The 14,385-nt window shown below is 45.9% G+C and overlaps 1 protein-coding gene across 1 annotated transcript; it reads right to left on the bottom strand.

The window, feature by feature from the left end:
* Window positions 1-4,997: 4,997 nt before the first annotated feature.
* GJB2 (gap junction protein beta 2) lies at window positions 4,998-12,898 on the bottom strand. The gene is made up of 2 exons (XM_084878646.1): window positions 12,537-12,898; window positions 4,998-9,701 (listed from the first exon to the last, which is right to left on the bottom strand). Exon 2 carries the CDS (start codon window positions 9,680-9,682, stop codon window positions 9,002-9,004), a length of 681 nt encoding a protein of 226 aa, XP_084734772.1. The 5' UTR covers window positions 9,683-9,701; window positions 12,537-12,898; the 3' UTR covers window positions 4,998-9,001.
* Window positions 12,899-14,385: the final 1,487 nt, after the last annotated feature.

The following is a 14,385-nucleotide window of genomic DNA, read 5'->3' as shown; positions in this document are numbered from 1 at the left end:
GTCCCCGGGGCTGCCTCCTCCAGACAGCAGGAGGCGTGCGCCTGTGCCATGGTCATCCTCCTCCTGTTTGTGTCAGCACAAGTGTCTCGTATTCAAACACATGCAGTTTTGACTGACCCTGCAACGGGGAGGTTTTTGGAAAATACTTCCCTCTCAAACTAGCTCTAGTTCAAGTCACTGGTCCTACAGTCCTTCCAAAACAGAGAATGTACTTACATTGTGAGTCAGTTGTTGAAATACTAGGGAAGTTTAAAATAATTAAGCAGTTACATGAAAGCTCTCTTGGGTATATATTAAAACTGAATTATGCATTTCAAGGTCATAATAGGGTCCAGGTCTTTTGAACTCTGATATGGCCACTCATTAGTTGTGTTACTTTGGTCAGCCTGTTGGGTCTTTGAAGCCTCATTTGCTCATACATGATATTGGAGAAGATCACTTCGACTTTGTTTTTTGGTTTTTAATCTTCACCATGAGGATCAATATAAGAGAGAATCATCTATTGGCTGCCTCCCACACATGCCCCAGGGGCAGGGGTAGGGGTGGGGTGGGGATTAAGGCTGCAACAACGAGGTACTGTGTCCTTGACTGGAATAGAACCTATGACCATTTGGTCCATGAGCCAACACTCTAATCATTGAGCAACACCAGCCAGGTGACCACTCCAGTTTAAATAGCCTCATAAAGATGACAGGATGTGCTGGAGAAGGGACACTGGAATCTACGGAGGCCGCCTCCGTGCCAGTTACTCTGCCAAGTGCTGTCTCATACTGATATCTTTTAAAATTAGCCTGAATACTTACGAAGTTATGCAATGTTGATTTTTTATTATAAATTGTGTGGAAAGTTTCTTAATTGCTCGGAACTTAATTTGTTTATCTGTGAACCTGAAATAATCCCAGCAAACTCAAAGCGTTGTGTAAGACTTACTTGAATTCTCAGAGGTAAAGGTGCTGGGTAGAAGCTTACAGAGAGTAGATTAGTATTGATGTTGATAATATATTTTGAAATTGCTGCTTGAGAATAACCTCCACAGTCTTCCTAAAGGACTACACCAGTCTGGGCAGTGGCATCCTTAATGATATAGTTAATGACAGAAGATCTAAGTATCTTTTTATCCAACCCAGACTCTAAGTACACCCTCTGCTTAGATTGCGCTATCAATTTTAAAAGGCTCAGAGTCAGAACCAGTGCTATCCTGGGCCCCTGGGGTTGTCATCCCTCATCTGTAGGTGGAGGTCTTCTGTGAAAATAGGCCTGAATGGTTTTTCATGGTTTTTTGCTTTCTTAAAAATATTTTTAAAAAATAGATTTTTTTTTTTTTATTGTTTTCAGAGAGAAAGGGAGAGAGATAGAGAGATAGAAACATCAATGATGAGAGAGAATTATTGATCGGCTGCCTCCTGCACACCTTCCACTGGGAATAGATTTCATAATCCGGGCATATGCCCTTGACTGGAATCGAACCTGAGACCCTTCGATCCACATGCTGATGCTCTATCTACTGAGCAAAACCGGCTAGGGCTTTGCTTTGGTTTTTAAGACAAAACATGCTTTGGGATCTCTTGTCTGGAGAGTCCTAATCCTTGTGAAAGTAACCGCTGTTTTATTATTCATTCCTCAGGGCGTAGTTTGTGCCACATGAAGTCAGCTCAGGAAATTCCGGATTTTCTCAGCAAACCTGCGAGCTGGCAGCAGGGGAGGCCTCCTATCCAGCTGAGGAAGAGGAATGAAGGAGGAGGGAGGGAGAGGGCCGGCAGGGAAGGAGGAGCCACAGCGCTCCAGAGAGGGAGTCCGGGAGAGGGGCTCCTGTGGGAAACTTCCTCCCAGTCTTGGCTACAAAAACCAGCCTCCTCCGGACCCTGGGTCTCACTCAGCCGAAAGGTGCTTCATACACATGCCGACTGCCAGCTGCCACCACTTCCTGTCTTCAAACGGGCCTTCATCCTGGCCCCAGAGTCCCTGTCCACTGCTGGGGCTGCCACCTGGGTAATCCGAGATCGTACTAAGTGGGTGTAGGGCAGTGGCATAGTTTGGGACTACACAGAAGTGTGTGTCCTTTTTTCTTTTTCCTACTTGATATGGGCTACAGAGGGCACTCTAAATATTTTCAAAATTATCAAAGTTCACTTCAAACGTGCCACCAGATTGAGGCAGTGATTTTCTGCTATTCTTTCCTCAATGACTTGACCAGTCTTGAACATGACTCTTTTTCATGGGGCAGGAAAAGACAGCTGTGTGCTCAGACTTGCCTGATTAGTTAATGTTTATGGTCAATACTAGAGGCCTAATGCATGAAATTCGTGCACGGGCTCAGCTGTTGCAGCTTGCCTCAGCCCTCACAGCATGGGCTTCGTCCAGAAGGTTGTCTACAAGGAGGTTTGGAAGGTCTTTCACTGTCCGATCTAATTAGCAAATTATGCTTTTATTATTATAGATGTACTAGAGGCCCGATGAACGAAATTTGTGCATGGGGAGGATGGTTGTCCCCTGGGCCCAGCCTGTACCCTCTCTAATCTGGGACCCCTCGGGGAATGTCTGACTGCCAGTTTAGGCCCAATCTTTGGAGATTGGGCCTAAACCGGCAGTCAGACATCTCTCTCACAATCCGGGACCACTCCTAACTGCTCACCTGCCTGCCTGCCTGATCACCCTAACTGCCCCCACTGCTGGCCTAATCACCCCCAAATGCCCCCCCCCCACTGGCCTGGTCACCCCTAACTGCCCCCCTGCTGGCCTGGTCGCCCAGGCAGCCTGTTTGTTCATCTGTTTGGTTGTTTCACTTGTGAGGGTCGCTTAGGCTTTTATATATATAGATAAGCTTAGGAATTTATTTTGGTGCATTATAGCTCTAATAAAATAGGGTCAAGACATTAACAGTATTTGATATAAGCTTAAGTCCAGAACACTTTTTAACCTGTTTGTGATCAGTCAGTGTCTTTCAATGTTAAGAAATCTATCTTTTCCCCCCACTATAAAATTATGGTAAACTATACATAACATAAAATGTATCATATTAATTAAATTAAAGTGTACATTCTTAAGTACATTCACATTATTATGCAATCACCACCATTCATTTCCAGAACTTTTTATCTTCCCAAGCTGAAACTGTAGCCATTAAACACTAATTCTCCATCTTTCCCACCCCAGTCCCTGGCACCCACCACCAACTTTCTGTCTCCATAAATTGGGGTGCCATATATATATGTGAAACCTTACAATACTTGTCCTTTTGTGACCAGCTTATTCCACCGAGGCTCATCTATGTTGCAGCATGTGACAGAATTTCCTTCCCTTTTAAGGCTGAATAATATGCTGTTGTATGTATAGATCACATTTTGTTTATCCCATCATCCATCAATGGACAACTTAGGTTATTTATAGGTTTAGACATTGTGACTAATAATGTTGTGAACTTGGGTTTGAAAATATCTGTTCACTTTGAGATCTCTCACTTTTGGAAAAAGCAGAGAAAATTCACACTTTCTTGAGTTATTGTGATTCAAAATTTCCCTAAACCTATATATTTTCTTTAGAAAAGTAGATATCACAGTTAATAAGGAATCTGAAATTTTTGAATTGAATATATCAGGTTATTTCCCCTCTAACACTGACTCTTTAAAGAGTTGCTGTGCTATATAAGATGATTTAAAATGCTTTTAAAAATAAGTCATCTCCCCCCACACACACAGATGAGTGATGACCAAGAAATCATCGGACTGTGGCATTTACAGGCCTAGATGGTGAGATTCCAAAACCCAGGTGACAGAAGTGCTTATAGAAACCCAAGGACAAAACCTACCTTGGAACCTGGTGACAGGCCATTCACTGTAACCAGATTACAGCTAATATCGCTCACTATACCTCTTTTGAGAGGAAGTAGTATATGTTTATGTATGTTTTTTTGTTTTTCATTTTCATGGTTTCCCTAACAAAGCAACAATGGCTACATTTGGAAATACTCCAGGGCAATGGTGAGGTTTTGTGGAGGGGAGGGTATGCCAGTGCAGGTGCAGGAGGGTCCCAAAGAGGCTGGTGCTGGCCGGGCCCTGCCATCCTGAGGGAGCCCCAGGGGCCTGGAAGCAGTGCCCTGCAGTGACCCTTGCAGACAGCAGGTGGCAGCAGCGAGCAGCTCCCCATCACAGAGGGTTCCAGTATGGACTCCTAGTCTATAATATATTGAAAACTTGTGAACCAGATGCAGTGAAGTGTAAAAGTGCGTTTATTTTCAGCATTTCAACTCATACCATGTTGGTAAATGCATGGATGTTAAGCTCAAAGGCAATTCTTGGTGGCATTCTATTGTCAATATTTTTATTGGCTTCAATGACTGTAGAGAAAGCAGGCTATTTTAACTGACTGATGTCATAAAGTTGGAAGGAATTGCTAATGGACTGAATACGAGGCATAGATAGATCTGGATGGGCCAGATAGATGAGCCCAAATCAGCAATGAGATTCAACAAGGAAATGTAAAGCCTTTAATAGACTGGAAAATGTCATGTAACATTCAGGACAAAGGGAAAATCTCTTTAATAGGAAGAGAAGGGGAGGAGAGAACTCTGAAAATTGGAGACCATGTAACTGTTCACTAACAAGGGATGGTTACATAGCTTATGACTCAGTGATTCTATGGAATACTGTACATTTTCCAAAAAGAGCAAGTTAGAGCTATACATATCAACCAGGAAATATCTCCAAGGCATGTTATTAAATGAGAAACTACCACAAAAAAGAATTATGTAAGAATGCAAACCAAAATGGTTCTGTGTGACTGTGCATATAAGTAGCTGTGATGGCATAGAAAAGACTGGAAGGATAGACACTGGGATGTTCATGCTGATACTTTAAAATAGGGGAAAGAAATGAGACTTCCAGTTTTGACTTTATATCCTTCTGTATTTACTTTTCCGCATAATATTTATATTTATATAAATATAAAATATTTATATATCAATTCTATTATTACATAATTACATTGGTGGCCTTTTAATTGAAGATGAGGAAAGATGATGAAGCTGTTAAAAGGCTAACTCAAGCTCAGACTACATTAGTATTAATGCTGTGTCAGAACTTGATCTTTTCCCAGCTATTTAAGAGACATACTAGGGTCCAGTAGAAAGCAGAGTAGGTGCTGGACATTTGAACACAGCCATCCTGAGTCCATCTGCACTGCCTGCCCCTCTTCAGCCTCATTCCTCTCGCTGTCCCCTTGACTCTGGTGTCTGGCCCTTCCCTCTCTCACTGGACAACGTTCCCTAAGACACTATTTATTCTGCTTCCTCGTTTCCGTCAGGTCTTTTGGCAGAATGGCCCTCCCTGAGCACCCAATAGTAAATAGCAATCCCTGGCAGATCCTAGTTCCCTTCTGCTGGTTTGTTTTCCTCCATTGCACATCTGCAGCATATATAACCTAAGGGTGTGCATGTACAGTCTACCTCCTTCAACATGAAGACCAAGTTTTGCTTTGGCATTCAGTTGTACTCATTAGATATTGGTTGAGTAAATGAATAATTAGAGCTGTATAGGAATGGAGGGGCAGGCATCTCACAATAGGGAAGACTACCTTAACTCCGTCAGCACTGGGAAGATGGGGAGTCCCTATGGTGCCAGTTACAAGCTGCAGGAAAGAAACGCACTAGGGAAATTCTAGAAGTCCAGTTGACATCCTTTGTGTGATAACATTTGCAATTGACCTTTGAGCATGATGGTCTCTGCCTGAGCTCACCTCCCGGGTCCATGCCAAAGGAGTAGTCCTATCTGGAGGATTGAGAGAAAAAGTATTTTGTACCATATATGGAAGGTATTTAGAGACCCTAACTAGGTGAACCAAAGCTTTCTGTAGTATTCTGTTGATTTTTCTGTAATTTCAGTGTCATAGCTGTCACCACCTGAGCTTTTTTGCTGTTACATGGGCAATCAATTATTCTTCTCCCATCTATGTGGCTAGTGTCTTCTCTCCTGTATTGCACTTATTTCAGGCTTGATGTAAGTGTGCATTTTTTTCAAGCTCCCAGTATATCAAGTTTTGCTTGAGTCATTCCTACCTGAAATGCTATCCAACATCTTTCCAACTTGGGATCTATCTAATGGAAAACAGATGGCAATTGTTTACTCAACAATTTCCTCTGTAGAGGGTTTTTGCACAAATTGTCTTACCTGATTGCCATTAACCTTAGGAATCTGAAATCTGGAGAAATGAGGGAGGTGCTCTCCCCACGGTAGGCCCTCTCGCACAGTACCTGCTGGTCTGCAGGTGAACATGAGGCCGATGATAGCAATGACTGGCAACTCAGACCCAAGCCACCCTGGAGAATACAATTGTCCTCTGAGTTGTCCCTGATCCACTCATAACAATTGTGATGCACCTTTTGGCAGTTGCACATGTACAGAGAGTTGCTTGAGATCACAATTCCCATTATTAACATACCTTGTACAAGACAGCATTAGCAGTGGAGCCGTACCCATGTCCTAAACTTACGATGCTCTAGTAAGGAGGCCTCAACACAGCTAACCTGATAGAGTCCTTTGGTGGAATCTTAAAAAACAAACAGCATAGCTTTTCCTTTTTAAATTAGTGATTTGAAATACATATTTAGGATTACTATTTTCAGAGTTCAAGCTCTAATTTTTAGGCCTGTGGCCAGATCTATTTTTAAGTCCTTAAAAGTGGTCAGAGTCCTCTGTAATTATCTGGTCCAGTCTTTAAGACCTTGAGAGTAATAGTCTTCATGGCTTGTAAGAGTGAACATAGCTATTTAAAATCCATGTGTTGTTTTAACAGGCTGTGTGCAGAGCTTCTTGGAAGGCAGGAACTACTTCTTACTGCTCTCCCGTCACCTGGATGAAAGCTGGCTGGTTCGGGTCCTATTAAATTAATTTAAAAAGTATTTCTATTCAGTAATTATCAGTAGAAATACTTATAATTATTGCTGTATAGAATGCCCTGAAGGCCTTAGTCTAAGGACAGGGCTGGCACTGCTGTGTTGGGGAGAGTGCCTGAGGGACACTCACAAAGGGACAGCTGAAGCGTTGGTTTTATTTCCCATGGAAGTGGGTACCAAGAAGTAAAAAGAAGTTTCCAAAACTAGCTTGGATCACATACAAACACACAGAAAGACAATCTTGCAGAAAAGACTTCTGATAGAATCTTTCTCATGCCTCAGCCAACCTTTAGCATGAATATCATTTTAAAGTGTTGTTCCCAGGATTCTAGGAGCCACATTGGTCATGTGAACCCAGCCTGACATCCTCCAAGCTGCAAACCCAATCTGCACACCACACTGTGAGTGTGTTTGTAAAAAAACTGTGTGGTCAGCAGGGCGTTGGGCACAAACCATCTTCTTCCTCCCTTCCCTGCCAAGCTTTCTAGTGACAGAGCCTTTCTGTAACTGGGCAGAAGATCTGAGGATGGTGACAGACAACCTGGAAACTTACCTTTTTGGTGTCATTACACTTAAAATATGAAACTCCTTATACAAAATTGACCATAGATGACATTAAAATGTGCTATTATATTAAAAACTAATAAATTTTAAATAACTATTACTGTATACAAATTTATATTTTAAGATTTTAAATATTTGAGACATTACAAAATTATTTAATTACAAGCATGTACTTAAAGCTATTATTTATTATTACAAAAATATTTTTATAATGCTATTCTTGGCAAAAGAAAAATGTTTACCCTCATTGAAAAATGTTGAGTACAATTTTTTGGAAACCAGGTCAAGCATCATGATAATAATACTAAGGTTCAATGTGTCCTAGAGAACTGCTAAATATATCTAAACCATAGTGTCTATTTTTTAAAATGTCTATTAATTCTATTTTCACTTTTAAAAAATTGAAAGCTGAAGAGGAAAGCAAGCAAACTTTTAAAATAGAGGAAACTCATATTTTAATCACCAGAATTTAGAGTCTAGTCTTTTCATCTGTTCTTTAAAAATAGAACTTCCCACCCTTACTTCCCCCCCACCCCTACCCCTACCCCACCCCCACTTTGTTTTGAACTGTGGCAACAAAATAGTCCTAAAAAACTGCTTTAAATCAGTGTTTCCACCCTTTACCAAGTCATGGAAAAGGCAAATGTTGAAAAGATAGGGTGTCTTGAGCCAGCTGTAGTTGGTGGCAATTGGTGATACATTGTCTATATTTCTCCTCCAAAATTACACCTAAAGTTGTGAAATGAGGCCATTGGCTGTCAAGCCATCACTAAGAACTTCTAGTTTATCTCATGTGAGAGAGGTCGTAATGCTTTTGTGGACTACATACCACAGTTAATACAGTGGCCCTGCAAATTATTCATAACTGAGAGGCCACATTTTAAATGCAACGATAGTATCTAGTTACACAACATTTACATATCATTATCAGAGCCGTTGAAATAGGAGGAAAGTATAATGGTTTTCAGAATGTCTTGTAGACCAAAAGGATATATTTTCAAGTGTTCACTTAAAAAAAAAAAAAAAAAAAGACAGTTTGAAGCATTAGGTAACCTTGTCCATCGTAAGAGACTAGAACTTCCAAAGTGAATAAAAGAACCAAGGTTATCTATGTGTACCTTTAATTAATGGGAAAATGGCAAAAAGAACCATAAGAAGAGCAACCCACTCACTCTTCTTAGCATTCTCTTTAGGACCTGGTGCTTCTCTCCTTTCCTCAAAGAAATAGAAACAAATGCCAACATTCTTTCTTCAAAATATGAAATTACCCTGCACAAATATCCCCTACCAGCACAGGGTTTCATTGGAACTAATCTGAGTAAAAATCAATATAGGCATAGGATCAAGTCTTTGTGTTTTAGGTTTAGGAGAGAAGTGTGCCAGTAGAGGCACTTGGAGTTTTACGTGAGAGCTACAGAAATTTCAATCGGATACATTTAAGATAAAAATCTTGACCTTGGGAAATGCTGGTGACTCGGCCTTGACAACTAAGCACTGATTGCCTCATTCTTTTCCTGCTGTCTAATTTTTATCTAATAGTTGGATAATGTTTTAAACTGGTTTTTTTGACTTTCCAGAACAATATCTGATTAGCAAATAACACAATTCAGTGACATTCAGCAGTATGCAAATTCCAGACACTGCAATCATGAATACTGTGAAGACAGTCTTTTCTGTGGGCCTGGAAACAAAGCAGTCCACGGTATTGGGACAAGGCCAGGCATTACATTTCACCAAACGCTGCATGGAGAACCCGTCATACATGATGTAGAAGACATACATGAAGACAGCTTCAAAGATGACCCGGAAGAAGATGCTGCTGGTGTAGGTCCACCACAGGGACCCTTCTATTCGGACCTTCTGGTTTTTGATCTCTTCGATGTCTTTATATTCACTCTTTATCTCTCCCTTAATGAACTTTCTTTTCTTCTCATGCCTGTGGTAGGCCACATGCATGGCCACCAAGAGAGCTGGTGTGGACACGAAGATCAGCTGGAGGGCCCAGAGCCGTATGTGAGAGATGGGGAAGTAGTGATCATAGCACACGTTTTTGCACCCAGGCTGCAGAGTGTTGCAGACAAAGTCAGCCTGCTCATCTCCCCACACTTCCTTTGCAGCTACAACCAGGATCATAATTCGAAAAATGAAGAGGACGGTGAGCCAGATTTTTCCAATACTGGTGGAGTGTTTATTGACACCCCCCAGAATAGTCTGCAAAGTGCCCCAATCCATCTTCTGCGGGCAGTTCGCTCTGGAAAAGACAAGACGAACACAATAGAGGAATGACTCACCAGGATACAATCTGGAAGAATTCACCCTTAAGTCTCTTCCTGAGCAAACACCAACTCTTACTGAACTTCACCCAAAAGGTGAGAACCAAACCAACTTAATTTGCCATAGGATAAAAAGGATGGTTCCCAAACCACCTTGAACCTGTTTATGTGTTTTCCAATAAAGAGCAGTGTATACTTATTCACCTGAGTAATTCACCCGGTCTTTAACACATAATAAAAAAGGGCTCCTAACTTAGAGGCATAATTAGGGCTGACTGATCCCTCAGCAGGCACTCCCCGGGAACTCAAAGTGCAGATTTCAACTGTGCGCTTGCTTGTTAGCCTCACAGCACTCCTGGGACTGAGTCTAGTCCCACCAACCTGCTGTAAAGGTCGGCAGGCCATGTCTCCCTACAGAGCCCTTTTCCTTAAACGGTTTCAATGAACTGTCATGGTTTTGGTATGTAGAAGTGAAATATATGTTACGGATGGTGAAGTTGACATCTGGGGCACCATATGTTAAAATTTCACAAAAGGGCCTCACTTCCTTTTTCTATATGAAAAAGAACAGGTTGGAAACTTTCTGTTCATGGAGAAAAGCCACTATGTGCATAGATGTTTGTGAATGTTTTGAGTATGGACTGGTGGTCTTCACCATCATGCGAAACTGATGGCTACCCGTGTTTCTAAAGAGGCACATTATGGAAAAAAAAAAAAAAAAAGACAATAAATGAAGCAAAATGAGAGTGATTTCCTAGTGATGCCCTTCAGGGCGATGTCACTGAATTGAATACGGAAGTTTAGAAAACTCGGTGGGGTATGTACATCTTAATGAAATGGGACTTGAAACCTGTGGGTCAACCTGCCATGAGCCAGTGGCCTTCTCTTCATTTAATCATCGTTACACCCAATCTGTCTCAATCAGCGCTCTGCTAACGAGATCCCACTTCCCCACACTCCTGACGAGCGTCTGTTTCCACCCCTTCTGTGCTGGCAGTGAACGCTCTCTTTTCTTACTTAAAAGCATAACGCTCTCCTCATTTTGAGCAAGTTGGTTCCTGTCTCCCTGTGGAGAGCAGGCTCATCACTTAGCCCCATCTCAGGTGGGTCACAAGGTATGGCTGAAGCCATCCAGTGCCACCTTGGTCAGATCAAGCAGGCGAGACATAGAGACCCATCATGGACACAAAACTTGAAATGCACTTCAAAATCATTTAGCCTTACTTAGCTTAAAAAAGACAAATACCACTGGAAAAAAACAGTAGTTCAGTCCTGACCCTTTAAATACAGACTGTCTGGCGGTCCTCTTAGGGGTGGACAGTTTAGTCCTGTCCAACAGCAAAACCAAAATTCATAGTTTAATCAAACTATTTTATGGAACTAGACAGTCCAGTTCTTCACCGGCATTTACTAAGTGGGAGCAGGGCCCTTACAGAAATAAGCTGTCCACCTGGCTGAAATGGGGAGCATTATGCCTTTGTCCTCTTCCAAAGTACCAAACACAGACCCACACTCTTCTACAAACCAGTCCAACCACCATCAGCTGAGAAAACGACAGTGAGTCCTTATCGCTGTTATAGCTGCAACCACCTGTTTGTGGATCCTTTCAGGAAAAGGAGCAAATAAAATTGTAACCCACAAGTGGGATGGGGTAACAGGTCAAGGTGGGCTAACCCAGGGTGAAACCATTGGGGAGCTGCTGTGCTGCCCTCCTGACCTGGCCCACACCACCCTGCCACTGCGTGGAACTCTGGCAGAGAAGCTTCTGTTCTTTAGGGAAGGAACGATGTGAGAAAAGGTAAAAGCAATCTTTACCCTAATTTCTTCTCAATCCCTTTTCCCCCCCGACAGACCTGACCATCTGCCTCCACAGAGTGGCCCACCTTTCTCACAGGTGTCTAATTGTGACTTAGCACCTGAGTTTTGGTTCAAAGAGCAAGCAGGGAAATGTCTGTTGCCACACATCTGAGACAGATTCCCAACTAAATGGTCGTCCAACTTCAGGGAGCGGACACACTGATGAGGCTTATGTCCCTCCTGCAGGAGCAGAGGGTTTATGTCACTGCCTGAAAGAACATTGTTCTCAACCCCTTGCTAGAAAATGCCACCTGGAAATGAAGGCGCTCCGATTGTTCAGGAAAGAGGAACAAGGAAACCCGTGTCTCAAGTTTAGGCTGCGGTGCCTGCTCACAGGGCTGGGCCCAGAGTCCTGGCTCCTCTCCGCAGACGGTGATGGGAGCGCCCGGTTTGCAAAGATCACCTCCTCCAGGCAGGACTCCTGCTCTACAAATGGAAGCCAGCCTTCCTTCTAAGCAGAGGCTCCGGTACTTTAACACTCCCCATGGCGTCAGACAGACTTCCCCAGGAACCTTACTAACTAGATCGCCAAAGCGCGTTGGCACACGCGGCCGGCCCCTCCTCCCGGGCACTCGGGCGCTGGTGTCCAACGTCCGCTCCCCGCAGCGGCCCGATTCCAGTTTCGGAACTCGGCGAGGGCAGTCCCTCCCAGCGAATTCCCTCGGACCCTGTGCCGCCAGACCCGCTGCGGGGCGCCGGCCCGGCCGCCGACAAAGACCCAGCAGGGGCCTCGGTGCGAGCGGGGTCCACCCGGCACTGACCCGTGCCCACTGCCCCGCCGTCCGGGTCACTTCTCCGTGACGGTCCCAGAGCGACAGCCCCGGGGACCCCCCCGCCCCCCGGCTCCCCAGTCCCCGGGGTCCCGGTCCTCAGCCCGCGCCGTCCCTCCCGCCGGCACCGCAGCTCGGGTCCGGGACGGTCCGGCCGCCCGCTGCGGGCTCCGCGGGCTGGCTCACCGGCGGCGGGGGCCTCGGCGGGTCGGCGGCGGCGGGCTCGGTGGGTCCGGGCAGGGCTGGGGGTCCCGTGCGGTCCTGAGGGTCCGGCCTGGCCGCCTGCTCGGGGGAGCGCAGACCTCGGCCGGCTCTGCCGCACCTGAGGGCCGGCGGCGCCTTTTAACCGGGACGGCGGCCCCGCCCGCCCCCGAGAGAGCCCCGGAGGGGCGGCACCCCGCGCCCGGCCCCCCAGCTCGGGCGGGGCCACCGGGTCGGGTGCCGGAGCTCCTGGGTCCCTGAGTCCCCCCTCGTCTCCGAGGCCCGCGACCCCGGGACCCCAGGGTCCCCAGCGCCCCCGGCCCGCAGGTCTCCCCGCCAGCCCCGCGGGGGGCAGGGCCAGACCCTCAGGAGGATGCAGAACTCCGGGCTCGGCCCCCCGCGTTCAGGGGGTGGGGACAAAGGATAGTTCTTGCTGTTGTTATTACTACTGTGTCTCTCAGTAATATATTTGAAGCTGGGCTTTATGTTAAAAAATATTATTAGAGTAACAGGCATTTCCAACCATGTGAAGGTTTATTTAGTTCTGTAATCCTCAGCTGAGGGTATACATGGATGTGAGAGAAACGCATTGATTGCACGCCCTGGCCGGGGAGGAGCCTGCAACCGAGGTATGTACATGTCCTTGACCGGAACCCAACCTGGGACCCCTGGGTCCGCACACCCTCACTCTACCCCATGAGCCAAACCGGCCGGGCTAACCAGCCATGCGAAGGTTTCAGTTCAGGCCTCGGAGGGTCCTGGTCCCTGCAGAGCTGCCCCGGGCAGGTTCCCGCGTAGGAGTCTGGGGACAGAGGGTGAGGAGGTGGCATCGCCACTGGCCAAGTCTCCACTTCGTTCTCCCCAAAACCCCGCAGACGAGCTTACCAACCGCCTGCATGATTTCTCCATTTCATTAGGTCACTTTCAACAATATGCCCAGGGTGGAAGTGGGGGTCAAGCCCGGCTTTGCCCAGGGCCCCGGAGAAGCGAGGCCTGCCCTCTGGCGCTACTGGAGCTGCCCCTCCTGTTCCTGCTGCTTCCTCCTCCCACAGGCGGGATGGTGACTCAACTTGGGGTGGGGGAAGCCCAGATTACTCCGAAAGGAAAGAAAGAGAACAAGTGAAGCCTGTGACCCTCCTGGCCCTGCACACGCCCCCCAGCTTCTGGAGAAGACGGCCGCCAGCTGGGTTCTTCTCCTCAAGACTGGACTCGGAGAGAGCAAGGCATCATGGCTCACATCTGGTTGGGATTTTTAGGTTTTGAGATGCAGGTGACAGAGTGGATATTCACAAAGCAAGTGGATGGAGAACTGAAGTTGCAAGAGCAGGTCACGTTGGGGACATTGCGCCTGGCCACAGTGGAACCCTGTCCCCGCACAGAGCACCGGAGTGGAGGCACAACCGACTTGCCTTTACTTGGGTCCAGTTCTGTGTTAGGCAAAAGATGATGGTGATTCATCCTGACTGAGCAGATCTGGTCTCAGAAGTGAATTTCCATCATTGTCACCATGAGCTTGAGGGTTTTGACTTTTCTTTGTAAAACTGGCACCCATTTGCATGGGCCGGCCTGAGCTGCCTCGCACTGGTGCACAGGAGCCTTGTCCTGAGGTCACCACCCCACCTCCCAGCTTTAAGTCTTAGTCTTAAGGGCGTATCTGTTCCTGAAGAGACAAAGCCCCACAGCTGCTCAGCCCTGCTTGGCCCAACCAAGAGATATGCTGACTCGACTGGTTAGGAATGACAGGCCAAGCCGGGTGGAGTTCAGACACCCTGGTCTGGGCACACCGTGGGATGCTGTGAGACGGGGCTACATGGACTGGGGGGAGATTAAGAGG

Source organism: Pipistrellus hanaki (assembly GCF_964339955.1).
Source record: "Pipistrellus hanaki genome assembly, chromosome: 3".
Classification (NCBI taxonomy): domain Eukaryota; kingdom Metazoa; phylum Chordata; class Mammalia; order Chiroptera; family Vespertilionidae; genus Pipistrellus; species Pipistrellus hanaki.
Note: the sequence above shows the minus strand (reverse complement) of the source record. Positions and strands in the feature narration are given on the sequence as shown.